This window comes from Dasypus novemcinctus, chromosome 26 (assembly GCF_030445035.2).
Source record: "Dasypus novemcinctus isolate mDasNov1 chromosome 26, mDasNov1.1.hap2, whole genome shotgun sequence".
Lineage (NCBI taxonomy): Eukaryota > Metazoa > Chordata > Mammalia > Cingulata > Dasypodidae > Dasypus > Dasypus novemcinctus.
The window spans coordinates 56,148,905-56,175,062 of record NC_080698.1 but is presented as its reverse complement, the minus strand read 5'-3'; the positions used below and the strand labels follow the sequence as shown (position 1 = coordinate 56,175,062).

General features: G+C 47.7%; 1 protein-coding gene across 2 annotated transcripts in view; it reads right to left on the bottom strand.

Moving 5' to 3' along the window:
• CHCHD6 (coiled-coil-helix-coiled-coil-helix domain containing 6) overlaps positions 1–26,158 on the bottom strand; it is a 261,817-nt gene that overhangs the window by 37,075 nt on the left and 198,584 nt on the right. For both annotated transcript variants that reach the window (XM_004449101.2, XM_058288965.2), the window contains one exon: positions 6,524–6,594. In XM_004449101.2, the coding sequence (XP_004449158.1) occupies positions 6,524–6,594 (71 nt within the window). The remainder of the gene's footprint in view (positions 1–6,523; positions 6,595–26,158) is intronic.

The window sequence follows — 26,158 nt, the reverse complement described above, 5'->3', positions numbered from 1 at the left end:
AAAAAGAAAAAAATGTTAAAAACCAGAAAAAAGAGTATAGAAACATATGAGGCACAGTAATACATATAACTGAACTCCCAGAAAGAAAGAAAGAAAAAGTAGGGAGTTTTATTTGAATGAATGAATGAATGAATGAATGAATGAATCAATGAATCAATGAATCAATCAATCAATCAAGTTTTTAAAAGCCATAACATTGTCCGAGAAGGGATAAAAGTAATAATATTTTCTATTAGACTATAACAAGGCAAGCATGCATGTTGCAGTATATAGGGTTACCACTAAAAGAGTAATATAAGAATGCATAACTACCAAGATAAAAGAGGATGAAAATAGAACAATAAAAACACTTGACTTAAGAAATGAACAAATTAAAGAAAATGAAACATAAAATGAAGGCAGCAAACAAAAACAAATAAGATTGTTAACAGAAACCTAAAACATTAAAAATTATATTAAATGTAGTAATATTCCCATATACAGCAAAGGTTGTCAGGCTGTATTAAAAAAAACAACAAAACCTAGATGTAATATGGGGGCATTGTCCTGAATGATGCTGCAATGACAGATACAGACCGTTACACATCTTGTCATAACTTACAAAATTGTGCGGGAGAAAGTTTAAACTATAATGTAAAGTATAATCCATTCTTAGTGGCAATGCTCCTAAATAAGTTCATCAACTGTAACAAATGTACCACACTAATGAAAAATGTTGTTAATGAGAGAAAGTTTGGAAGGGGTAGGAAATGGAGCATATGGGAATCCCCTACAATTTTTGGTAACATTTATGTAATTTAAGTATCTTAAATAACAATAACAATAACAAAAACAACTATACGCTACCCGCAAAAAACACACTTTACATAGAAGGACATAGAAAGGTTGAAAGTAAAAAGATGGAGAAGGTCAAACCATGCAAACACTAACCAAAAGAAAGCTGGCAGTAATTCTACTATTGTTAATCTAGATTTCAAGACAAGTTGCATCACTGTGGATAATGAAGGAAATTGCATATTGCTAAAAGGGTCAACACACCAGGAATATATAGCAATCCTAAATTATATAAAGTTAAACTTGATAGAATTAAAAGGAGAAATAGACAAATCCACAATCATTGTGGGAGACAAACACACTCGCAATAGTTAAATGGACAAGCAGATAAAAAAAATCAGTGAAGATAGGCAGTGGACTTGGCCCAGTGGTGAGGGCGTCCGTCTACCACATGGGAGGTCTGCGGTTCAAACCCCGGGCCTCCTTGACCCGTGTGCAGCTGGCCCATGCGCAGTGCTGATGCGCGCAAGGAGTGCCCTGCCACGCAGGGGTGTCCCCCATGTAGGGGAGCCCCACGCGCAAGGAGTGCGCCCCGTAAGGAGAGCCGCCCAGCGTGAAAGAAAGTACAGCCTGCCCAGGAATGGCTCCACCCACATGGAGAGCTGACACAACAAGATGACACAACCAAAAGAAACAGATTCCCGTGCTGCTGACAACAGAAGCAGACAAAGAAGATGCAGCAAATAGACACAGAGAACAGACAACCGGGGTGGGAGGGGGAAGGGGAGAGAAATAAATAAATAAACAAATCTTTAAAAAAAAATCAGTAAAGATAAAAAAAGTTTGGAATATATTTGACCTAGTGCACAAACATACACTACACCTATTAAAAGATTCAAGTGCACACGGAAGATTTACCAAACCTTCATATATGGACCATAAAGCAAATTTCAACAAATTTCAAAGGACTAAAATAATTTAGAGTAGGTTTTCTAATCACAGAAGAATTAAACTAGAAATCTATTACTAAATGCCAACTAGAAAACTCCCAAATGTTTGGAAATTAAGCAACAGACTTCAAAAATAATCTATGAGTCAAATAAGAAGTCAGAATGAAAATTAGATAAATCTTGAACTGAATTGTAATGAAGACAGGATATATATCAAATCTCATAAGAGGGAGCTAAAGCTATGTTTATAGAGGAATTTATATACTTAAATATATATTTTAGAAAAGAAATAAAGCCCAAAATGATAGTTCACTGCTAGGATAAAATTAAAATCTCTACTAGTGTTACAAAATCCTGCATGATCTGGCTCCTGTTAACTTCTTGGGGTGCCATCATCGCCTGTCCTCTTTCACTCATTACTCTAGCATTAGTGGCCTTATTTCAATTCCTTGACTATGCCAAGCATCCTGCCTCGGGGCCTTTGCACATACTGATCCTTCTGTTTGAAAAGCTCTTTCTTCCTCCTTCCTCTGGCCAACTTCTCCTCTTCCTGGCATTTCCTTAGAGAAGCTTTTCCAAACCTCAAGACCAGGTTAGGTTCCTCTGACATATGTTTTTTAATCAAAGGCTTTCTTTGATGGCATCCACTACTGTAATTAAATAACTGGGCAGTTGCTTGTTGTATTATCAGTTTTTTGCATTTTTTAAAAAAGATTTATTTATTATTTTATTTCTCCCTTCCCCAACTGCCCCAGTTGTCTGTTCTCTGTGTCTATTTGCTGCGTGTTCTTCTTTGTCCGCTTCTGTTATTGTCAACCGCACGGGAATCTGTGTTTCTTTTTGTTGCGTAATCTGGCTGTATCAGATCTCCATGTGTGCGTCGCCATTCCTGGGCAGGCTGTACTTTCTTTCGTGCTGGGTGGCTCTCCTTACAGGGCGCACTCCTTGCGTGTGGGGCTCCCCTATGCGGGGACACCCCTGCGTGGCATGGCACTCTTTGCACACAACAGCGCTGTGCGTGGGCCAGCTCCACACGGGTCAAGGAGGCCCGGGGTTTGAACCCATGTGGTAGACGGATGCCCTAACCACTGGGCCAAGTCCACTTCCCTGTATTACCACTTTTTAAACAGTGTTTGTCATCCCCCAAATGCTGCAAGCTCCTTGCTGCAGGAACTGAAGCCATCTTGTTTATCCGTGCCTAGCAAGGTGCCTGGCAAATAGGCACTCTATAAATGTGTGTTGAATGAACGAGTAACTCTACGGATCTGTGGCTTACCATCTAGGTAACCATTCCGTTTACTCAAAAGTTGTTAAAAGATGCTCCACCGCCTTGAAGAAAACTCTCCACTTCCACTGCTAACAGCAGTTGGCATTTATTGCTGTGGTATTTACAATGTAAGTTACAATCATTCGCTAATCCAAGAAATTTCCCAGTCAAGGATATTTTTCCCCCAGTGTTTAAGCAAAATAATTTCTGACTCTACACTATTTCCTGTTGACTCCATTTGGGAAAAGATATAAAGTGTTTTGTAAACTCAATTTATTTATCAAATCTGTTCTAGTCTTTGCCAAGCTATGTACTGGAAAATGGCTCAGATGACAGTCATTATTAATAACCGGCATCCTAGGTCTATTTTCTCCATGGCATCTCATCTGACCATCACTCAAAACATTAAAGAAGTATCACCTTCATTTTGAAGGTGGGGAAACTGAGTGCAGAGAGGTGAACTGACTCGCCCAAGAGCATATCATCCAGGGCAAGACTGAAGCTGGAGCCCAGGTCTGCCTGGTTCCTAGCACTCCAACCTGCTGCTCATCTCATGTTCAGAGAAGGTCTTTGAGGGATGAAGTACAACCCAGGGCACCTTAACTGTGGATCTGCAGTACCAGCAGTGCCCTGGGAGCCCGAGCACTGGGAACTCAGGGCTGCTGGAAGGTCATTAGGTTTCAGGCTGCGCTTGGAGCAAAGAAGGGCCACCGGAAAAGGGAGTCGACCTAGACAAGCGAGCAGAAGTTGGAGGACCAAAACTTCGTGAAGGCCCTGTTTTGGAGAGGGCACCACGGAGGTCACTTTGGATGAAAGGAAGCGTGCAGGCAGGGATGTTGTGATGGCCACTGGAGAGGTTCACTTTAGGGCTTAGTCGAATCATGAGGCCAGAGCACCAAGGGGCCACTGAGCACTGCCACGTGTGGGAAGCACCACTCTAGGAAATTAAAGGTTAATTAACGAAATTAATTAAAGAGAGACAAGGGTGGAACAGATCAGCAAGGGTGGCCAGGGGTGCTCAGGGGAGTCCCAAGGGATTTCATATGGAGAGAGAAGAGTCTGGGGAAAGCAGCTCTGAGCTAGAATTCAGAAACTACAGAAAGGATTCTGCCTTGAACTGGGACTTGTCTGTCTGAACAGAGCCTTCTGATCCAAGGACACTCTACTTTCCTGCTTTCCAGGACCCTATCTGTTGAACTGTAGGCAGCTGTATGACCTGTGGGGTTGGCTGACTCATTTCACAAATATCTGGGGACTCTGTGCCAGGCCCAGTGCTAGGCCTCGAGGGCAGAGTTGAATCAGTTATGGTCTCTGCGTATAGCAGCTCATCCCTTCTAGACATGTACACTGGCACAGGAGTCAGAGGATGAGGCTGCTTGGGACTCAGCAGGTGAGGGCATGTCTTGCTATCTAGGTAGCCCTGGACCCGTGAGGTAACCTCGCCACACCCCCATTTCCACAGCTGCCCAAGGGGAAATGGTGACGTCTCATGAGTTAGGCTTGGCGCTTGATAATTATGACGGGGCAGACGGTCTCTGAGGCAGGACAGCGGCTTGGTGGCAGCTCCACCACGTAACTGGATGCGTGACTGTCAACCTCTCGAGCCTCAGTCCTCATCTGTAAAATGGATCTAATACATGAGATGATGTATTTGAGGTGCCTTGCACAGTACCTACTACATTTAGTATGCACTCAGTAAATAGCAGTAATTACTATAAAGGGATGCCGTAGCATACAAACAAAAAACCCTCATACGTCATTCAGACTAAAAACACTCATGCTATCTCCCTTTTGTCTTCAGATGATAAGGGGATGAGAAAGGACATGGCAATGATGTCAAACTCACTCAGCCAGGGGACCAGGAGACCAGCAGGCCCTACTCTTAGGCTGGGGGCCATGGCAGATAAAAAAGCACTGCCATCACGGACAGCAAGGCCGCCCGGTTTCTCTCCTCCTGCAGTCACATGGGGCTTCTTCCCCAGAGCCTCCTTCCCTCAGCAGGCTGCTCATACATCTGAGGAAGCAAGGGGGGCTGTGGATTCAGTGCCTGCTGCCTTCACAAGCTGCTCAGGTCAGAGGCTGGGGCCTGGCAAGGCAGCAGCAGCTGGGGGTCCTGCCAAGCTCCAGGCTCATGGGTCTGTGCTGGCAGTCCCTTGGCAGCCTCCTGGTGGGACTGCTTCCTGGCCTCTCCTCACTGATTTGTGAGGGACTTATGGAGCTCCCAAGCACCAGGAGGTACCCTTCCGAGACAGGCTCTCTGAACCTTCTGTGAGGAGGGGCTCTGTGTGTCCGTGATGGCAGCTGGAGGTTTCCTTGATTGGTCCCCTGCCACCTGACGCTGCAAGCTTGCCTCCAAAGCCCTGCGGAGTCCCAGCCCCGGTGAGGATGCTGCCCCACTGACCACGGCCTCCAAACAGGCTTCCATGGAGTACTGAGACGTTTCAAGGTAATTCTTTTCCTTCCCCACAACCTAGTGGCACTTCACCCCACTTTCTGGCATCTCATGCTCAACAATCAAATCATTACTGTTCCATCACTTCCCTACCTGGCTCCTGGCGTGGTTTTTGTCAGCAGCCATTTTTACAAGCATCCCTTTTTTCTGAGCTCCCCAGTCCTCTCTGTGATAGTTTCCTCTCACTATGCCAACTGTGAGCCACCACTCTCTTGTCCTGTACCCAGTGAGCCTGCTGTGCCATCCTGCTCCTCTCTTGAGAGGGAGGGACCTGCTGAGGAGGACAAGAAGTCCAGAGGAGCCCCCAGGTCACAGACATCATCTTCGCAGAGAGAAGCCAGAGCCCAGGTGGCATCACTCACCCCAGTCACGTGCCTTCCAGTCTTGCAGCAGCAGGCAGCCTCCTGACAACTGGAGCTGAGTCTGTCACAAAGGCACCATTTCCCCGTCCCCTTTCCCTGACATGCCAGCTCAGAGCCCTCAACAAGTGGCACAGGGAGCCTGAGGCATGGATGGACTGACGTAGGAAGAATTCTGGCGTTCAGGCCTGTGTGGCCTGAGCAAGCTATTGGCCAGTTCGTCCCTGGAGTAACCCAGGGACTTCACTGTCAATATGCAACAGGTCTTAGCACGGACCAGGCAGGCGGAGGAGCCCACTGCCAACTAATGTCCACTGTGAGGAGGCTGTTCTAGAAGGCACTCTCCACAAAGCGGGAGTGGGAGGTGGGGGGGCCAGAAGCACCCCCTTCCCTTCTCCCTCCAGGGCCTGACCACCAGCTCCTCTCCTGACTAGAAAACAAAAACCAGTCCCAGCTCCCTAGAAACTGGGCCCTAAAATAACTCAGCCAAGTCTGCCAGACCCACTTTTCACTCACCAAGAAGCTAGTGAGGAAAGGAGGGCTAATTTGGTCAATTACAGAAGACCAGTGGCCACCGTGGATCCAGGGGGGAGAACCGAGTACCAGATGGCTCTCGGTGTTATTATAGAAATTTAAAATTAGGCAGGTGGTGGCAGGTTTCAAGCCACATGTGGGAACTTTTACAAATACAGTATACAAAGAATAATAAGCAAATTCTTACTGTAGTGTGCTCTCCATTTTCGAAGCTGCCTCATGGAATTGCTGTAAAGACAGTTTATACATCTCGGCAGTCTATGAAAAGAAAAACAGAGGTGGTTACCAAAGATTTCCCTCTGGCTCCCCCACGGGATGCAACCATGCTAATTTCTTGACCAGCATCAAAGCAGACTGGTGATCAATCCCCAGCTTGGGTTCTAGCTCCAACCAGGGGCTGACTGCTGCGATAGAAACCTAGGCTAGCAAAGGCTTCAAGCTCATCATGAGATCCTCTGGTTGATGGACTGGCAAACCATGACCCATGGGCAAAGTCCAGAGTACTGTCTGCTTTTGTAAATAAAGTTTTATTGGGACACAGGCACATTCATTTAAGTATTGTCTATGGCTGCTTTTGTGCTCCAACAGCAGAGGTGGGCAGCTGCAAGAGAGACTGTTTGGCTTGCCAAGCCTAAAATATTCACTGTCTTTACAGAAAAACTTTGCTGACTCCTGATCTGGTCCAACCCCTTTATAGGAAGACTCTGAGGCCCAGAGAGGTGCAGTGATTTGCTTAGTAACAGAGACCAAGTGGAGGCCCCAGTCTGGATTCCCAGGCTGTATGGTACACTCTGCTGCCTATCACAACCACCTTGTCCATCTGTCCAGAGTGTTGCAAGACGTTTGCATAACCTATAATCTTCTACCTATGATTAAACATTCAACATATATGTACAGAGGTAGGTTAGTATAGGGCAAGTGCCCAGGTTTAGGGTTAGGTACACCAGAAAAATACATTCCTAAACTTAATCTGTTCCTGTGAGTATGAATCCTTGCAAATAGAACCATCAGTTAAGGTATGGCCCAGTTAAATCAGGATGGGTCTTAATCCTACGACTCGAGTCCTTTATAAGCAGAACATAACTCAGAGACACAGGGGAAAAGCCACAGGGGAGCAGCCAGCAGCCAGAATCAATGGAACTAAGAAGCCAGGAGAGGCCACCACATGCACTGCCATGTGCCAGAAAAACCAAGGACCAAGGGTCGCCAACAGCCAGCCCCAGAATACCAGTGTTCTAGGAGAACACTGCCGTGATGACGCCTCGATATTGAACTTTTCCTAGCCTCAAAACCGTGAGCCAATAAGTCCCCATTCTTTAAGCCAACGTATTGCTGGTTATTTGCTTGAGCAGCCAGGAAACTAAGACACCTGGGAATAAGAGGGAGCTAGGTTTAAATGCTGGCCACCCCACCGTGCGACCTTGGGTGTTACTGAAGTTCCTTACACCTCAGAGCTGAGCTGCGAAGGCCAAGCAGGCCCAGGACGCAGCCCTCTCCTGTCCACAGAACACTCCTGACTCCTTCCTGCTGCTTGTCCTCCAGCCCCACTCCAGGCAGGAGAGCCATGCAAGCTGGGGGCAGGAGGAGCAGAGCTCAGAACCAACTTCTCTTGCAGGAGGCTGGTTCAAGGATACAGACTGAGAGGATGGCTTGAGGCAGGACCAGCCAGGCCAGGTCCCCTTGTGGGAACCGGGCTTGGAAAGTCAGCACCCAGCAGTAATGGTGATAAAAACATTAGCAGATGCCATGTGGAGTCTGCCTAATACACACCAGCCCTGATGCCAGACCCTTTACGGACCTGACAGTATTCACTCCTCAAAGACTGACAAGGGTGGGATCACCATCCCTAGTTTTATAGATCAGCAACCTGAAGCCTCCAGCTCTAGATACCTGCCACTGGTGTGGTTTAGTTAGTTCCTATGACAAGATACGGGCAGATCTCAAAGTTACAGAGCTGGGACTCCACATGCCATCACGTGGGTTGCTGAGCCTGGACTGGCACCACTCAACCATCCACACAGATCGCCTGGCTCTTGGAGGAATAAAGCAGCCCTTAGGCAGGAAGGAAAAAGTTACAGGTGCTCAGAACCTCAGCCATGGCAGGGAAAGCACCTGCCACACCATTCAATTGACATATCCACCAGCAGTGAAGGGAACTATGGCTGAGGGATGGGCACTGCCTCCCCCTAAGGATCCCTGGGGCATGGAAGGCAGAGTCTGAGCTGGAGCCAGATTCCCCCTACCTCCTCCTCATGATGTCCCGTGTCCTCAGGGAATTGCCAGCTGGTAGAGGAGTGTGGAAGTGTGTGCAGCTGAGGGAGAGTGCCAGGGCACAAAAGTCACCAGGGACAGGAGCTCTGCCTGGGGCCGTGCTGGGGTGAGCAGCTGGGTGGACCCTGGGCAAGTCATCTAGCCTCTCGTTTGCTCCGTTTTCTTCCCTTGTAAATCAGGGTGATCACTGATGCCTCAGGGGATTATTAGCAATAACAGCTGCAAAATGCAGATGCTTCCAGCCCTGCTCCCAGCACCCCCAGGCATTAAATAAACATATGCTCATCTCCAGCACAGGGCCCAAGGCCACTGAGTGCCTGTGCTGAGTGTAAGTCTCCTGTGCCAAGTGTAAGTCTCCCAGCACGATTTCTCTCTGGAACACTCAGTTTCGAACCAAGAGATGGTGATTTTGCCTCAACCAGTCCTACACTCAACCAGCTCTTGTGTGGATTGCCAAGAGCCCTAATTTCAAGGTGAAAGTCAGGGTCTCGCCTCCCACCCCAGGCAAGCTCTCTTTTCTGATATCTGTGTTGGATGACCTCTTAGATTCACTCTGAACCCTGCACTCCTGGGGACCTCACTATCAGGTTCCAGAGTCCACAGACCCAGAGGTTTGCTTCACTCTGCTCCACCTGACTGTGTTCTTCGGGTAAGACCGCTAATTCCTCTCAGGCACAGTTTGCTTAGCCGTGACACTGTACCCCGGCCTCACAGGATGGTTGTGAGGGTGAGACAGTGCGTTTGAGGTGCTTAGCACAGTGCCTGGCACAGAGCACCCACTCGGTCTGTAAGAGCCCTGACTTTTGGAACAGGGAATTTTCTAAAGTTAAAATCTGCCTTATCCGAAGCCGCCCTACGTCCCCCCCAATGAGTCTAGTCTGCCTCCTTCCCCTAGACAGCCAAGCATCCCTGGCCCTCTCCTCCACTCCCGTCACTGTGTGTAGAGGCCTCCTCAGTGTCCGCTGTCTCCCAGATACTCGCCCATGCCCCAGATGGGGCCTGTTCTCTAGGATGACTGGAGAATCTCAGCTCCTCTATTCTAGACCCAGCACCCGGCGGGCACGGCCAGCCTGTGTGTCCTGGGAGGCAGCTTAGTGAGACTGAACCTGTGGTCAACTTGATAGGTCACGGGAAGCGCCCACAGGCCAAGAAGTGGCTGTGATTACCCCACTGGTGCTTCCTCTGCTGCCTCTCCATCTAATTTAGGGAAGTTCTCCTTCCTGCCCTGACCTGTCCTAACCTCTGCATCTCATGGGCCTGACCGGATGCTTCCAGAAGAGGTCATAAATGCTGCTCCAGTGGCACACCAAGGCCTCTGGCTGGCGACTAGCTAGTACTGAGTCAGCTTCCTGTGTTCATGAACCCTCCTGGCTGCCGGGCCTTCCCGCTCTTCTGGGAAGGAGCACTGCACAATCACGGGAGCTGGGGAAGCCTCAGTGGGATCTGGCACCACCAACATTCACACCAAAAACCCACTAACTGCCAGGGGATTCAAAGACAATGAGACCCATTCCCGGGCCTCGTAGAGCTCACTGACAACCAACGGAGCAGACCCATGCAACACGGTAGTAACAGTGGAGTGCCCGAGCCCCCGCCCCAGGGGCTGCAGAGCACCTGAAAGGTCAGGCCCACAGAAGGATCTACAGTGGCAAGTGGTCCTCTCTCATATATCCTTCTCCTGGGGACACTTTGCAATAGTCCATGAGGCACATCCAAGCAGGGCACATGAGGGACCCACACCAGACACAACGTACACAACATACACTTGACATTTTGCACTCAATTCTCAGAGGCTTCTTCCTTTCAACAGCTGGATAGTAATCTGTTGAATGAATGAATGTTCTAGAACTTGCTTAGTTCATGTTCTAGAACTTGCTTAGTTCTAGAACATTGGACGCATAGACATTTAGGTTGTTTCTAGTCTTTCGCTATTACATCTAGGCATCTATCCCTTTGTTCATGAATGAGTCCATCTACAAGGTACATTCTAGAAAGCCAAATTCTTAGGTCAAAGGGCACATCCATTTTAAATGAACTGAGGGTTTATGAGTGAGCAGAAATAAGCTGAATAATTAGAGGAGGGTCTTCTGAACAGAGGCAAGAGTGTGTGGAAAGACTTGGGGGGCCCCCCAGCCACATAGCGAGCAGCGGTTTGCTGCAGCAGTAGCACAAGGAGCAAGGGCAAGGAAAGCGGCTGGAAGAAGAAATCCAGCCCAGGGCCTGGAGGATCAAATGCAGGCTGAAAAGGCTGGGCTTCATCCTTTAGGCAAGAGAGGCTGATAAAGAGTAGATGTGTATTTTAAAGACTATTCTGGCAGTGGTATGGAGGATGGAGCCCAGTCCTTCACAAGACTGCAAGTGCTAGGGGAGCTTCTTCTTCTTCTTTTTGTCTTTATTTATTTTTTTAATGTTACATTAAAAAAAATGAGATCCCCATATACTCCCCACCCCCCTTACCCCACTCCTCCCCCATAACAACAACCTCCTCCATCATCATGAGACATTTATTGCATTTGGTGAATACATCTCTGAGCACCGCTGCACCTCATGGTCAATGGTCCACACCATAGCCCACACTCTCCCACAGGCCACCCAGTGGGCCATGGGAGGACATACAATGTCTGGTAACTGTCCCCGCAGCACCACCCAGGATAACTCCAACCCCCAAAAATGCCCCCACATCACATCTCTTCCTCCCACTCCTTACCCCCAGCAGCCACCACGGCCACTTTCTCCACACCGATGCCACATTTTCTTTGATTACTAATCACAATAGTTCAATATCAGTAAGTTCACTCTAATCCATACTCTATTCCTCCATCCTGTGGACCTTGGAATGGTTGTGCCCACTCTACATCTATATCAAGAGGGGGCTTAGATTCCACATGGATGCTGGATGCAATTCTCCTGCTTGCAGTTGTAGACACTCTTGGCTCCCTGGTGTGGTGGTTGACCTTCTTCACCTCCATGGTAGCTGAGTGGGGTAAGTCCAATAAACTAGAGAGTAGGGGTTGCAAGTCTGTTGAGGCTCAGGGCCTGGCTATCACATGGTCAGTCCAGAGATTCAGGTCTAGGGGAGCTTCTTGCATCTCCTGCAGCACAATGCCCAGAGGAGGCCCTGGCTCCACTGGTACCTGCAACTGAGCCCCATTACCCACACATAAATCACTGGGAGATCTCTCTTCAAAGCGCTGTACTGAATTCCTGTACATTAATTAGCATCCAGTGATCATGACATATTATTTCTGGGTGATTTTCTTTCCTGTTAAGACTCTTCAGTTTGCAGATTCTGAGAAGTCTTTTCCCTCTGTCCTACACAGACTTCCCTCCTCCTCCAGCTGCTCCGTGTGCACATCTGAAACCAGAAGACCTGATCTCCATTAATTAAATCTGCCATTAAAAATTAAATAACGTGAGTAAGAAGGTGTGAGTGCTATCTCCATGGGTTTCAAAAGTCACAGTGTTTCTTCAATTACTTCCCAAGCAGTTTTCATATTTCATACCGTCTGATTTCTCCAAGGGCCTGGATTTGAGAGATCAAAAGAGAGTGCGAGGGTGATGGGGAAGCATGGTAAGAAGGCACAGACGGGGAGAGGAAGGAAACGTGCTGCAGGCATAAGAAGTCGCTCCGCTGGCTGCATCCGGAGCAGGGTTAGGGTGTGGAGCCGAGGAGGGGGCTGCGTTTGACCTACTCAGGCAGGGAGCAGAGGGGAGCCTGCACACAGAGCTGTGTGAGATTGTGGCCTTTCTGCTGGCCTGGATGATCCTAAGCAACCTGGGCTTAGGGCCCTGCGAAGCCAGTCTGTAGTGACTTAGCCCTGGTAACAAAAGCATTCATTAATCACCTATTACGTGCATAGGCCTGTGCTGGGTATCACGAGGGACAGCTGCCTTCAAGAAATTTCTATAATGGGAAAGCAACACTGATGTCCAAGGAGCAACCCAAGCACAACGGAGAGGCAGCAAATGGTAGTGAGAGGCATGCACGGGCGCTGGGGTCGGGTTATCTGTGCTCACATGAGCCATCAGCAGGTCTTGAGGTCCCTGTGTTTCCTTAGTTTCTAGTCTGAGGAGGATGAGTGCCTCCCTCACAATTTTGTGGGAACTGGGTGAGCTAATGCATTAAAAAGCTTAGAACATTGCCTTGCACAGAAGAAACACTCAATAAATGTTTTAAGAACTTAACAAACTCCGCCCCTATGCATGTTATCCAGACAAGTCTGCCCTAATGGGAAGAGAGATTCAAGAGCACTGGAAGCACAGTGGAGCAGAGGGAGGGAGTGATATCTGTTTGGTTTGCTGGTCTGCCCCCAGAGCCAGGAACAGTGCCTGGCACATAGTGGGCCCTCAATGGAGAGCGGCTGAATAAATGGGGTGGGAAGTCGGAACCATGAGAATAGAGTCATTGGTTGAGTCAATCAAGAAGGTTTAATGAGTGCCCACCTGCCCCATAGCCCTGCAAGGAGCCAAGCTGGGGGTGGGCACAGGGTAGAGCCAGGCCACATGCCAGGAGGCGAAGAGTAGGGCCAAGAGGGGGTCTGGACATGCTTGATGTGGTTGGGGGGTGGGCAGATGGAGTGAGAACCAGGAACTCAAAACCTCTGCTAAAAGGGGGAGCATTTTATCAAATGTTTTGGAAAAAGGCAAGGACAACGGCCACCATGTTCTGTGGCCTCCAGTAACCTACACATCAAGCAGGAGAACATCTGCTCATGAGGGACAGAGCGAAGGCCCCAGGATCAGGTATTCTCAAAGAGGCTGTGTCCCACCCCTCTCAAAGCAGCACCGCATGGCTGGGACTGCCACTCTCTTTTGACAGTTGGAGAAGCCGAGGCTCAGCAAGGTAAAGGGGACTGCCCGGGGTGCCAGTGTGAGCTGAGGCTGGAGCCAAGCAAGGCCAGGCCCACCCACTCCCACCCCAGTGCTGGGTTCAGAAAGACAAAGGATCTGCCCCAAGCAAGGCCAGGCCCACTCACCCCCATATGACAAGGCATAGCAGACAGCATGGTTACGTGTAGAAAAATGTGAAGCCTTGAAGCCTCATTGCAAGAACAGGGGAGAGATTCCCAGCAAAACTAGTGCAGGCTAGAAAAGGGCCAAGAAGGGAAGGCTCCAGTAAATCCCAGACATTTGAGAGGAAGGGACTGAAGACAGGAGAAGCCCAGGACAAGGTGCTGTTTCCATGGCAAATGCTGTTCATCCAGGGGAGATCTGAAACTCACCGGGCTAGTCATCAAAAACTACTCAAAGCTCACAGCAATACTCCATTTTAGGGGGGGGTGAGGTGAAGAAATGGACAAATTCAGGATTTGCAGAATATCTCCACAACTTGAAAATGATTAAACACACACACACACACATGAAAGAAATGAATGCAAGTCATTTTTAAAAGATCTAAAACACGAATGCAAAAAATTGTAAAAAATTAGAACATGGAGTCAGCTACACAGTTAAGGAACAAATGGAAAATGTAACTTTGGTAAGCTGCTGAAGGGCTGGTTCTCGGCAACCAGTCTCATGAAGGTGGTCAGCTATGTCTTTATCCGCGTCCCTTTCCACAGAGCACCACACCCTTTCCCAGATACTCAGCTGTTGAACACCCAGCCTACGTGGCAAGTTACTCCTTGCCCCCCTCTGCTTGCTCAACCCACACCTTTTCCCTTTGCACCATTCTTTCAGTCAGCAGCGATGCTAAAAAGGACCTGATAACAAATCTCACTGGTTGTAGCCACCTCTGCGCCCATCAGCTTGCTCCTGCATTGAGTCCAAATGTAGGTGCTCAGACCACAGTCTACTCTACCCAGGGACCTGCCCTCAGCCACATCCACCCGGGAGTCTTCCTATCCTGGGGCCCCTCCCTTCTGCAAATCCACACCCCCAGCCATCTGTGCTAAGGGCAAGGCTCCAAGTTCTCCTGTCACCCAGAACAGAGCCGCCTGGGACTGGCACACTTCCAAAGGCCAGTGCCCACAGCCTCTTACCCTTTCCCTCTTTGCCCACCCTTTCTCCTGAGTTCAGCTCAGTTCTCTGCCTGCCCTAAGCCTTCCGAATCTCAGCCCCTTGCTCGTTTCTCAGGTCTCTCTTCACTTTGCTTGCATTCTACTTGGTCTGGAGCCCACTTCCAGGCACTACCATCACACTCTACACATACTCTCTGTTGAGTTCTTCAGCCCCTAGGGCACTGATTCCAACTGCCATATCGATTTCCAAAACTTGGACGATCCAAAACAACCTGTTTTTTCTGTCCCTGGGCTCAGGAGAATTTTAAGGCTGTTATTCAGAGAGCTTCCACAGCTGGAGTCACTGCCAATTCACAGCAACACCCTCAGCTGAACCTTCCACATGGGTTGTGATTCTTCAAATGCTGGACTGACTTCCTTGCCCATTCACCCTAACGGCACTCTCAACTGTTACCTCTCCTCCTTTCGCTGATACCGCACCAGTAAATCCCTTACTACCAGCAGATGACCATGTCTCAACTTCAGAGATGACAGAAGTGGCTGCTGGGCTTGAACATATGCCTCATTTTCCTCCATTACCCAATATATCTTTGCTTACACCCGTCACCCCTTCAACCTTAAAGGAGGAATCCCACCAGCCACTGGGTCCCTGAGAGACTTGCATCTGAGAGCTCACTGTGACATGAGAAGATGACTCCGTCTCCCTGACCTCAGTTTCTTCATTGGTCACACATGAAAAATACCTGTCTTTGAGGACTACTCTGAGGGTAATATTGAAATAGTGCAAACAAACATGCCTAAGATGTGACCTGTGTTAACACAGCAGGGTGCACATCTTCCTTTCATTCATTCTACATATTTATTGAGTGCCTGCTATTTACCAAACGCTGTGTTACAATGAGAGGAAATAGCAGCAAACAAGAGAGATGAAGTTCCTGTCTTCCCAGAAGTAATAGTCTGGATATGGACAAACAAATAAGCAAATAATTTTACTCAGTAATAAGTGCCATAAAAAATGCAGCAGGTCTTAGCCCTAAGAGCAGGAAGGGGATGACTAGATGGGATGGGGGTGGGAGGCTAATTTAAGTAGGTTGGTCAGAGAAGGCCTGTTTGCTAGGTTGATGCCTGGGCAGAGATCCAAATGATGTGAAGGAAGGAAATAGGTAAAGATTTAGGGGGAAGGGTCTAAGGTGGGATCATGCTTGTTTGCTCATGGAATAGCAAGATGGGCATGGTTAGAGACATGCATGGCTGAGAAGTACAGACATATAGTACAGGACATGCACGGCTGAGAAGTACAGACGTACAGTACAGGAGACTGGCAAGAGCTCAGTCATGCCTACACGGAGCCATGTGGGCAAGTGTTAGGACTTTGTATTTTGTTCTAGGAATGGTGGCAGGTCACTCAAGGGATTGCAGGATTGATCAGGGAAGGGATGTGATTTCATTTCCATTTTTTACATGACCACTGGCTGCTGTGTAGCAAAGAGCCCACTAGGAAGAGAGGATGGAAGCAGGTAGGCCACTGGGAGTCAATAAGATGGTGAAGAATCTGATCGCTACTAGTGGTGGTGGAGAATCAGACCAAAACCTGTTTTGGTCCTGTGGGTTGGAAATGCTTAGGAAACAGCCAAGTAGAGAAGTCAAGAAGGCAGTGGAGAAGTGTGCAAGGAGCTCAGCAGAGTGGCTGTAGGCCGAGATAAAATTTGACAGCTTTTGTTGCAGTAGTTTTGATCTTCATCAGAATCATGCTCCATGAAGGATTTGATCCCATTCTCATTTCCTCTTTCCTTTGCAGGCACTGTCCTTCCAGAACTCTCCCTCTTACCAACTCTCACCTTATGTTTTCTTATAATGTCTGTGTTTCCTGCTTTTCATGCTTTGGTGCACCAGCCCATTATCATGGCTTTCCTTCTTCTGGGACCCCCTCCGTACCAGGCTGGCAACTGTGTGCACAGAACTCTGTCTCCTACTTGTCTTTTGAGTCCTTTCCTTTCTCCCGCAGTTGCTGCTCTCATTTCTTCCCGTCTGTTGAGTGGACTACCATGAGGACCTTCTTCACACCTGGCCCCATCCTGCTGTCCCTGCTCCTGCTATCTCCCCTCCAGCTGAGCCTCCACCCTGCTGTTGGGGTAATCCTTAAATACAATTCTCAACTTACAACTACTTCAAAGTTCCCCACTGCCTGCAGAGTGCCATCTAGACTCTTCCTTTAATACCTGGTGCTACTGAATGAATGGTCTCAGTACCATCCCCTGGAGGCTTTGCACTTCACCTGTACTGAGTAAGAGTTACTCCCTGAGCTCACCATTTCTCAAGCCTCCACACTGTTATAGACATGGTCTTCCCCTTGTCCACCTGACAAACTCCTATTCATGCCTGAAGACCCAACAATCATATCCTCTCTCCTGGGTAGTGTTTTTACTCTCCCATCTCCCAGGCAAAATGAACCACATTCCCTTCTCACTGCTCAGTGCTAAGACATACTTTTTGGTAGCACGTTCCATAATGCCTTGCAATCATCCATTAACATGGCTATTTCCCGGATTTAGAATTGGAATTCCTTGAGCTCAGGGTCATCTTTTGACCTTTACAGCTAATGCTTGGTCAAGCACTGGACAAGATTCATCTATGCTTGGAGAAGGCACTAAGGCATTCTTCCCTGGCTAATTTGCGATCATACAAGTTTCCTGTCTCCTCCTCCTTCTCCTCACTACTATTGCCTTAGTTCTGCCCTTGTGGCATTTGGCCTCAGGTGGTATGACCATGTCCTATTATGTACTAGAGGTAGACATCGAGTCCCTGTCCTGTCCTCCACATGGCTGCAGGAACATCTTTCTGGAACGTGCCTGATGCTATGGCCCTGCTTATGCCCTCCTCCTCCTCCTCCTCCAGGGCACCTCATTTTTACCCTTGCAGGAGTCTCTCAATCTATGGATGTCTATTCCATGTCCCATTTCTCAACACACCTGGTTGGCTGTCATCTAAACCTTGCTGAGGTGCGAATGGCTAATTAGAGTGTTAGTGACAGTGGTTTTAGGTGCAACCTCTCCCAGAAATATTTGCATTTGTGAAAAGGCAGAGAGGTAAGATGCTTGTCTCTCTCCCTGTGCTGGTAGCATGTTGAAGAGTCTAAGGCTTGGGCCGGGTTCTCCAGGCCATGCCTCTTCTGTACCAAGTCTCCTTATATTTCAGGGGCTTCTGGAGTATGTGTGTGTTGCTGTGTGTGTAGAGGGCAGTTTACTACTTTCTCCTTAAGAGGCAGTGAAAAAAGAGAGACGGGCACTTCTGCTTATATTTGTACACCACACACACATCCTTTGCACACTGGAAAGCACTGGATAAATGTAAATCTGTGCTAATTAATAATCATTGCACTTTTTAAAAAGTTGATTTACACTGAATACTGAATGTAAGCCACCAGATCGTAGGGTGAATGCTGACCTTCACCCAAAGATAAGTGTTTGAGTGAGGACAACCCATTCCTTTGGTATTCCTTGGCAATTTATTGGCAGGGCAGAGGCTGCAAAGGACTGAAGAAGCATCCTCCAAAACACATAAGCACAAAGTGCTTTTGCCTATGTTTACTGGAAAGAGCACACATCCATAGGCATTTGTCAAGCCTGACAGAGGGCTGCCGAACTATGCAGTTCCTTCCAAACAAGTGAGCCATCTTTAAGAGAAGAGGTTTTTCAGAGGGGCAGAATCAGTTCCTGTTGAAGATTCTTAAGGGTATGTTGGAAGGAACTGGGGAAAAAAATGAATCCAGAGGAGTGGGATTATTCAAGAAAAACTTCCTGGAAAGGTGATCTGATTAATGGTTAAGGGCAAAAAGAACAAAACTTCATTTAAGTGAGCTGTGAAAATTTTTTAAAAATATGTGCTGTGGTAGATGGAGGGTAAATTTCACCCTACCCAGACTCAGGGTCTGTGAACTAGGATGGAATCTCTTGAAACCAAACAGGTCAGGGGGTGGGCATTAAAGTGGAAAGGAAGGCAAGGAGCTTTAACTGCCCAGTAAGTACAGAACAGCACTTAACTCAGATGGACAGAAGCCATGTGAGGGTAGACAGGGAGGGAATTCAGTGGCGTGCTTGGAGTAAGCAGGATTGACAAGGTAATCTACCACCTTAATCACTCCACTGGCAGAATGTGGAAAGAGGCAGAACAGTCCAGCCAGCCAGTGGAACTACTTTTAACACAAAAGCTGGGCAACTAGCCATGGCTTTCACATGGCTGGTGAGTTGGTTTTTACATTTCCAAAGACATATTTTGCTGACTGAATATCTAAATAGTTTTACAACAAAAACTCACAGCACAAGAGAAAATAAAGAGGAGTAAAAAAATCAAGATGCATGAGTTTTAATTTTAATTCTGGTTCCACTACTAACTGATGATAAGACTCCGAGTCAAATCAGACAGGGTCTTGATGCAGTGAATGGCTACAATGCTCTGCAACAAAGAGCAGCAGAATAAAGAGTGTCAAGGATCTGTGAAACCTCCGAGGCTGGGGATGTTGTGGTTAGCTAATGCAGCAGCGTGGTCAGGGGGTGCAAGGCAGGCTGTGTCAGGATGAGGTACTGCAGCCAGATGATCACACCACCAGGGGCTGGAGCTCAGGTCCCAGAGGTGCGAACAAGATGTAGGCCCTCTTCCTGCTTGAACTTCCTGCTTGAAGTTCTGCTGCCAGAGGAAGTGCAGAGCTAAGGCTCTGGGAGAAGCATCGTGCAGCAGTTCTCTGCATTTTGGACTACCCCCTGATGGAGGCCGGCCACAACGCTCCTGAGAGCAGGCCATTCCCCCTCTTTGGAAATTTCTAGGGTAGGACAGCTTTCTTAGGCAAGTAGTCGCAATGCCGGACACCCTGCTTCTTGGGAGTCTCATCATCACATGGAGTTGAAAGCTGGCTGATGACTCAACTGCCACCTGGTCAGCCGTGGAAAGTAGGGCTGTATATAACCTTGCAACACAAAGGATGGTTTGTGGACCAGCAGCTTCGGCATCACCTGGGGGCTTCTGAGAAATGCAGGATATATGTCAGGTCCCACCCCTGCCCTGCTCTTCACCAAGCTCCCCAGGTATTTGGGGGACATGCTGGAGTTTGAGAAGCTCGGTGTGCAGAACAGTGGCCTCCCATATACATGCTTTGATAGTCCTGTGTCAGTTTCTTGCTTTAAGAGACCTGGGTTGGATCCTGCTGCCTTTAGCTCACCATAGTCCTTCTATGTCCCTGTTGTTTTCTACCTGCCGCTTCACATACTGCAAATTCCCATTGGGCTCCTGAAGGCAGCTCTGGTGTGACCCTTCCTCAGTGTTTTTACTATAGGTCAGGAGTCCTCACTCCTGGCTACACGTTAGAATTACCTGGGCAACTTTCAGAAGGTATGTCCCAACCCCACCCCAGAGATTCTGATTTAAGTGGTCTGGTGTGGGGCCTCAGCATCAGGCTAGGTCAGGGGCACCTGAGCTGGAGACCAGAGGCTGAACACTGGCTTCGCCACTCACTTGTTCTGCCTCTTTCTGTCTCATTTATTGGTTTCCTCATTTATTAGAATGCTGTAAGGATGAAAGAAGACAATGCATGTGGAGAACTTGGCCCAATGCCTGGCAACAAATGATAGCTGCTATGAGGACCATTTTCACCATGTGGTCATATGGAAAAGCTGTGGCCTTCTAGTTATCATGATGCCACTTCTCCTGGCAGCAGCCCAATCCTAAGGTTTCGCAACCCTTCCTCACATGACATGGTTTCAAATTTTCCCAATCCTGGTTGTACTCCTTTGAAAGAGCCTCAGTTATTTATGTTCCAGAATGAACATAATTGCACAGAGGAGTCTGACTGGGAAGACTGTGGCCTATGTGAATACTGTCTTAGCTTGCATTAGCTTGGGGGATGGTAACAGTTAACTCAATTCCTGTTGGTGCCCTCTCTAGCATCCATTTCTTTTCTGCCTCTCCAACAGCTCCCGGCTTCCCTCAGGGAATCCCTGAGGTTCTAGGGAAGCAGACCACAACCACAGAGCCAGGGGCTGGCAGTCTGTGACTGAGGGCAGGTCAACCAGCACATTTCTAGTGTACCGGCCACAGTGCTGGTAAGTGACCTCTGCTGGCCCAAGTGCTGGTAATTTCAAGACACAGATGGCAGCTCTTGCTCTGGATAGTCGAAGGAAGGCAAAACCAAGCGAATCATGGAGAAACTGAGGCAGAGTTTCTGCGTAAAGCCCACCATGGAGGCTGCCTACCTCCTGCTACGCATGCTAACACGTTTCCTTCTTGGATAAGCTAGTTAGTTTGGAGTTTTGTCTCTTGTAGCTGTAGTATACATATATCACCACCACTCTGCCACTGCTAAGCTATGTCAGCACTTCGGGTGGCACGCACTGTGCTGGGGAACTTACAGACAATATCTAATTTTGCCCCTACCAATATTTGAAGAGTAGGTGTCACCTTCATTTTACAGATGATGAAAGCCAGGCTCAGAAAGGACAATTAACTTGCCAAGGTCACATAGGTAGTGTCTTAGTTTCCTAGCCCCTAAAATGAATATACAGTGGGTTGGCTTAAACAATGGAAATTTATTGATTCACAATTTTGAGGCTAGGAGAAGTCTAAAATTGAGGGGTCAGCAAGGTGATGATTTCTTCCCAATGACTGTGGTGTTCTGGGGCTGGTTGTTGGAGATCCTTGGTCCTTGGCTCTTCTGTCAAGTGGCAAGGCACATGGAAATGTCTTTTTCTTCCTCCAGGTTCCATTGACTTCTGGCTTCTTTCCATGGCTTGGTCTCTCTCTGTCTGATTTTCATTCTGCTTATAAAAGACTCCAATAATCTGGACTAAAGTCCAGCCCTATTCAGTCAGGCCACACCCTGACTGAAGTCACATCTTCAAGAGGTCCCAGTTACAATGGGTCCATACCTACCAATATGTGGACTATAAAGGAAGAACCTATCCTTACTGGGGCCCACAATTCAGTCCACTACAGGTAGTGACTGAAGAAGCTAGGAATTAAAATCAGGTCTCTCTGACTCCATGTCAGACTGAGCTTAATGTCAACTAAAATTCCTGACGTCTTTTATACTCACATTGCTACAAAGTACTTGTGTGATACTTTTTCTGGAACAAAGTTTAAAAGCCCAATATTTATTCCCAATAAATTTCAACTTAATATCAAACTTGATGAGATCAGATGAGATCTTTGAAGATCAATTTATTTTTTTTTATTTTTTTTTATTTTTTTAAGATTTATTTATTTAATTTCCCCCCCTCCCCTGGTTGTCTGTTCTTGGTGTCTATTTGCTGCGTCTTGTTTCTTTGTCCGCTTCTGTTGTCGTCAGCGGCACGGGAAGTGTGGGCGGCGCCATTCCTGGGCAGGCCTCTCTTTCATTTCACGCTGGGCTGCTTTTCCTCACGGGCGCACTCCTTGCGCGTGGGGCTCCCCCACGCGGGGGACACCCTTGCGTGGCACTGCACTCCTTGCGTGCATCAGCACTGCACATGGCCAGTTCCACACGGGTCAAGGAGGCCCGGGGTTTGAACCGTGGACCTCCCATATGGTAGACGGACGCCCTAACCACTGGGCCAAAGTCCGTTTCCCTGAAGATCAATTTATTATTGATAGTCGAGACACTGTTGGTTGCAAGTAATAGAGAATTAGGCTCAAAATGATCTCAACAACTAAAGGAAACTATAGGTTCACATGACTGAGAAGTCCAGTGGTGCTTTAGGTCAGATGCATTTAAGAGGCTGAAAAAGGTCACCAAAAACTTGATTATTTCCACCTCCTCCTATTCCTTTCTTCTGCTTCATCATAAGCCTGGTTCTCCTCATGGCTGAGAGACAACTGCCAGCAACTTCTGGGGATAGCATGCTTCCTTGTTCCTGTAGGAAGGGTTCTTTTACCAACAGGAAAGGTGAAAGGAGTTTAAAAGAAAAGATGCTGTTTTCTGAAGTGCATGGAGTCATCTTTCTCTTAAGTCCTCAAACGTCTCTTCTGTCTTTTTGGCCCCTCTGAACCAGCCACCAAGGCAAGGAGGATGGAATGTGAATATTACATCAAACCAATCAGGGGACACCTTGGAATTGGAATTGGGTTCACCCCACACAGAAATGAATGGGCTATGTGGATAGGAAAGGAAGATATCCAAATGAAAATCTAGGTACTGACACCAAGAAGGAAACATGGATGTGAGGCAGCTCAAAACAAATGACCAACATATTCACTATTCATCCAAGCTTTGGATAATTTGCAAATTTGATGAGTAGGCTTCCTACATCTTTGTCTAAATCTCTAATAAAAATGCTGACCGGGACAAGAGTGAGGAGAACTCTTTCCCTGGGCTGATGTTGCTCTGGTTCCTTAGCATCTTTCCCACAATGGTAATTATACCTGTTACAGAGCAACCTGCTCATCTTAGCATTCAGCCACCTGATCCAAAATGATGTCATCAGATTCCACCAAATGTTGCAGAGAAGTATTAGAGGAAGTCTGAGGAACTTCCATACTCTTTCATCTTAAAGGTTAATAAAGGAAACCATGTTAACCTTAGGTCCTTAGAGGATCAACTATAAACTGAGCAATGGTGATGCCCAAAGCTGTTATTTCCAGCAGTGAACTCACATCCAACTGCCTATAGTCCCAAAATACCCCCAAAGGTCCTAAATATCAATAAACCCAAAAGTACCATCTCCTCCTATCTTCCCTATTGCCTTTTAACTCAGTTACTCCAGCTTCATTACCCTGAGGGTCACCAATTTCTGTTGTTCTACCTGCAAACAGAGCAACTTTTTCCTTTCTCCCTCCCAAAAGTCCTACTTCAGATCCTCATTGTCTTCTTCTCCCAAGACAATTATGATGGACTTGTATCTTTTCTTTCCATCCCCACATTTCTTCTGTGTATACCTGCTAAATTCTACTGCACAAATTTGAATTTGTTACTCTTCTGCTAATAACACTTTCCACAGCTCCCCTCATCCTCCAGGACAAAGCCTGAGCATCTTGGCAGGCTACTTAAGCCCTTCTCAACCTGCTTTCCAGTCTCTCGCATCCTCTGCACAACCCTCCTCCACAGAACTTGATGAAGCTGAGTGCCATTCTGAAACCTGCAAGCTCTTTGTGCCTCAGCCACTTAGAAAACATTCCCTTCTCTCTCTATGCAGGTTCCTCTTAATTTACGCTATAAAATTTGATTCCAGATTCATTTCCTTGGGGACTGGTCTGGACTCTCCAATCAGAGAAAGCTGATTCTTTGCTGGTAGTCCCAAAGCATTATTGTACCTTCCACGATGTACATGTCAGTTAAGGTCCTGCCCCATCCAAGCTGTGTTCTCTGGACAAAATGTCCCCCACAGCTCAGGGAGCTGTCCTAGGAGGCTGGGTAATTTAGACCAAGTATGGCTGCCTGACTCAAGGGTGGGAAATAGTGCCTGGAGAACCCAAGGAAGACAGGCTAGTTGACTGAAAAAAAGAGAATGGAAAGAATAGAGCAAGAAACATCAGGAACACCATTGAAGCACACAAATGGACCACAAGAAAAACCAAGAGAGTAGCAGGCTCTTGGAGAGTCTTCAGTTCCCCACCAACAACTTCCCACCTCCAGGCCACTGGTAGCCTTAAGGTGGTTCTTCATAACCACAGCAGCTGACATCCCTAACCCCTACATATGCTTTGCATTGCCACTGATGGTCTCAGTTATCCCCTCAGACCACATGCATTTGTTGAGCATCTTCTATGGCCCAGGCACTAGAGGCACAGCAATAAACAGAACAAGCACTGCCCTACTCTTGAGGAGCTTGTGGCCCAGTGTGGGGACAGAGAAGGAAACAAACAAGGAAACTGGGACAAATTATAAAGAAAATAGAGCAGGGCAGTAAGATGGAAAGTGAAAGAGAGGGGGCATGCTATTGTGCTTTATTGGGAGGGAAGGGCTCTCTGAGGAGTTAAATTTTTGTTGAGACTTAGTGGCAGGAAAGGGAAAGGAAAGAAAGAAAGAAAAGATAAACAAAGAAAGGAAAGAAAAAGAAAACCAAGAAAAGAAAGAAGAAAGAGCTCTGGAAGAAGAGTGTTCCTGGCAGAGGACAGAGAGGGTACAAAGGTCCTAAGTAAGACATGTGTTCAGCAAAAAGAATGGAGGTGAGTGAGATGGAAATACGGTGAGTGAGAGGGGAGAATGACAGGAGAGGATGGGGTGGGTGCCAGAACACACAGCTGTGGTGAGGAGTCTGCATCCTCTCCTCAGAGTGACAGCAAGCCACCAGAGGGTATAAGCTGGGGTATGGCCCACTATGAGTTATGTTTGTCAAAGATCACCTGGCTGCCATGTCGGTGGAGAGCAGGGAAGTCATTTAGGAGGCAACTGCAGAAATTCAGGTGAGAGAGGATGGCGGCTTGCCCTAGGCTGGTACTTCGAGTTTCCAGAGGATGGAGACCTAGCACAGTGCTCGGAACAGGAACTCAATAATTAGTAATTGGTGAATAAAAGGCATAAATCTTTCTTCAAGAGGAAGATGCTCTCAAGGAGCCTGCACAGGTGTTAGCAAAGCATTATGTCAGTCATCAATATATTAATCCATGGAAAACCCACCTGGGGAGGCCAGCAAGCAGGTACATAGTATCAAATTCCTTCTTCCCTTTTACAGAGTTGGGTTCCGCTGACTGCCTCCAGCCTCCAGATGCCTTGCCATTCTCCCTGATTTCATGAGTCTCCTTTTAAACTTCCGGTGTATGTCTGCATTCTGCATTTCTCCCCTCAGCTATTATGAACTCTAATGAGGCACAGGCTTTGCTTCCCAAGGTTTCCATGGCCTCTGCTTCTCAAATCCTTTTTGGCTCAGAACTGACTCCGGAGTAACATTTTCTCTCATTTCTTCTTCAAACTTCTGAGAGAGAAAACTGTCAGCAAGTCCTGTCAAGAGTTGCTCAGATACTCTGCTTTTAACCTGAAAAATGGCAAGATGGTTAGAGGGCCCCACTGCTGTAGATTCTGCCTGCCCAAATCTTCACAGTCTACATTGGCATCAGGAAGAAAATCTTGCTTCAGCAAAGTAATTGCATCCATGAACAAGCAGTTTCCGAGTCTACCAGGAGAGGCAATATATTCCCTGTTTCTGAACATCGGGTAGGATCAGTTGTGGAGGGGCCACAGCCTAACGCTGATCATAATGCGATTAAGTTAACACCCTGGTGGAGGCAGGGAGCCAAAAGCCTCTGTGCCGGGGCCCATATCCTGTGGCCAGGGGCTGGCTTTGCACTAGCACTGCTCACTCTCCTCGTGGCCCTGGGGAGCCCACTCCGCCCATTCAGCCCACCTCTTTCCAGAAGTGCTGCTGGTGACTAAGCTGGTCAGCACCCCTGCCTCCGGGGAGTGGGGAGCCCAGGGCCTAGACTCCCCTTCCTTAAATGAAACACAGCCCACAGCCGCCAGCATAACCAGGACCCTCACTAGTTAAAAAGTACCGAGCCTCCCTGGGGGAAGAACATGCAGATGGTACCGCAAGTTCTAGTCTGCTCAAGGCTCTGTACTCCCCTCCTGGTGTAACATCACCAGGCACCTGTGTGTGCACTTCGTTTAACTCCTGCAGAAACCAGTCTCATGC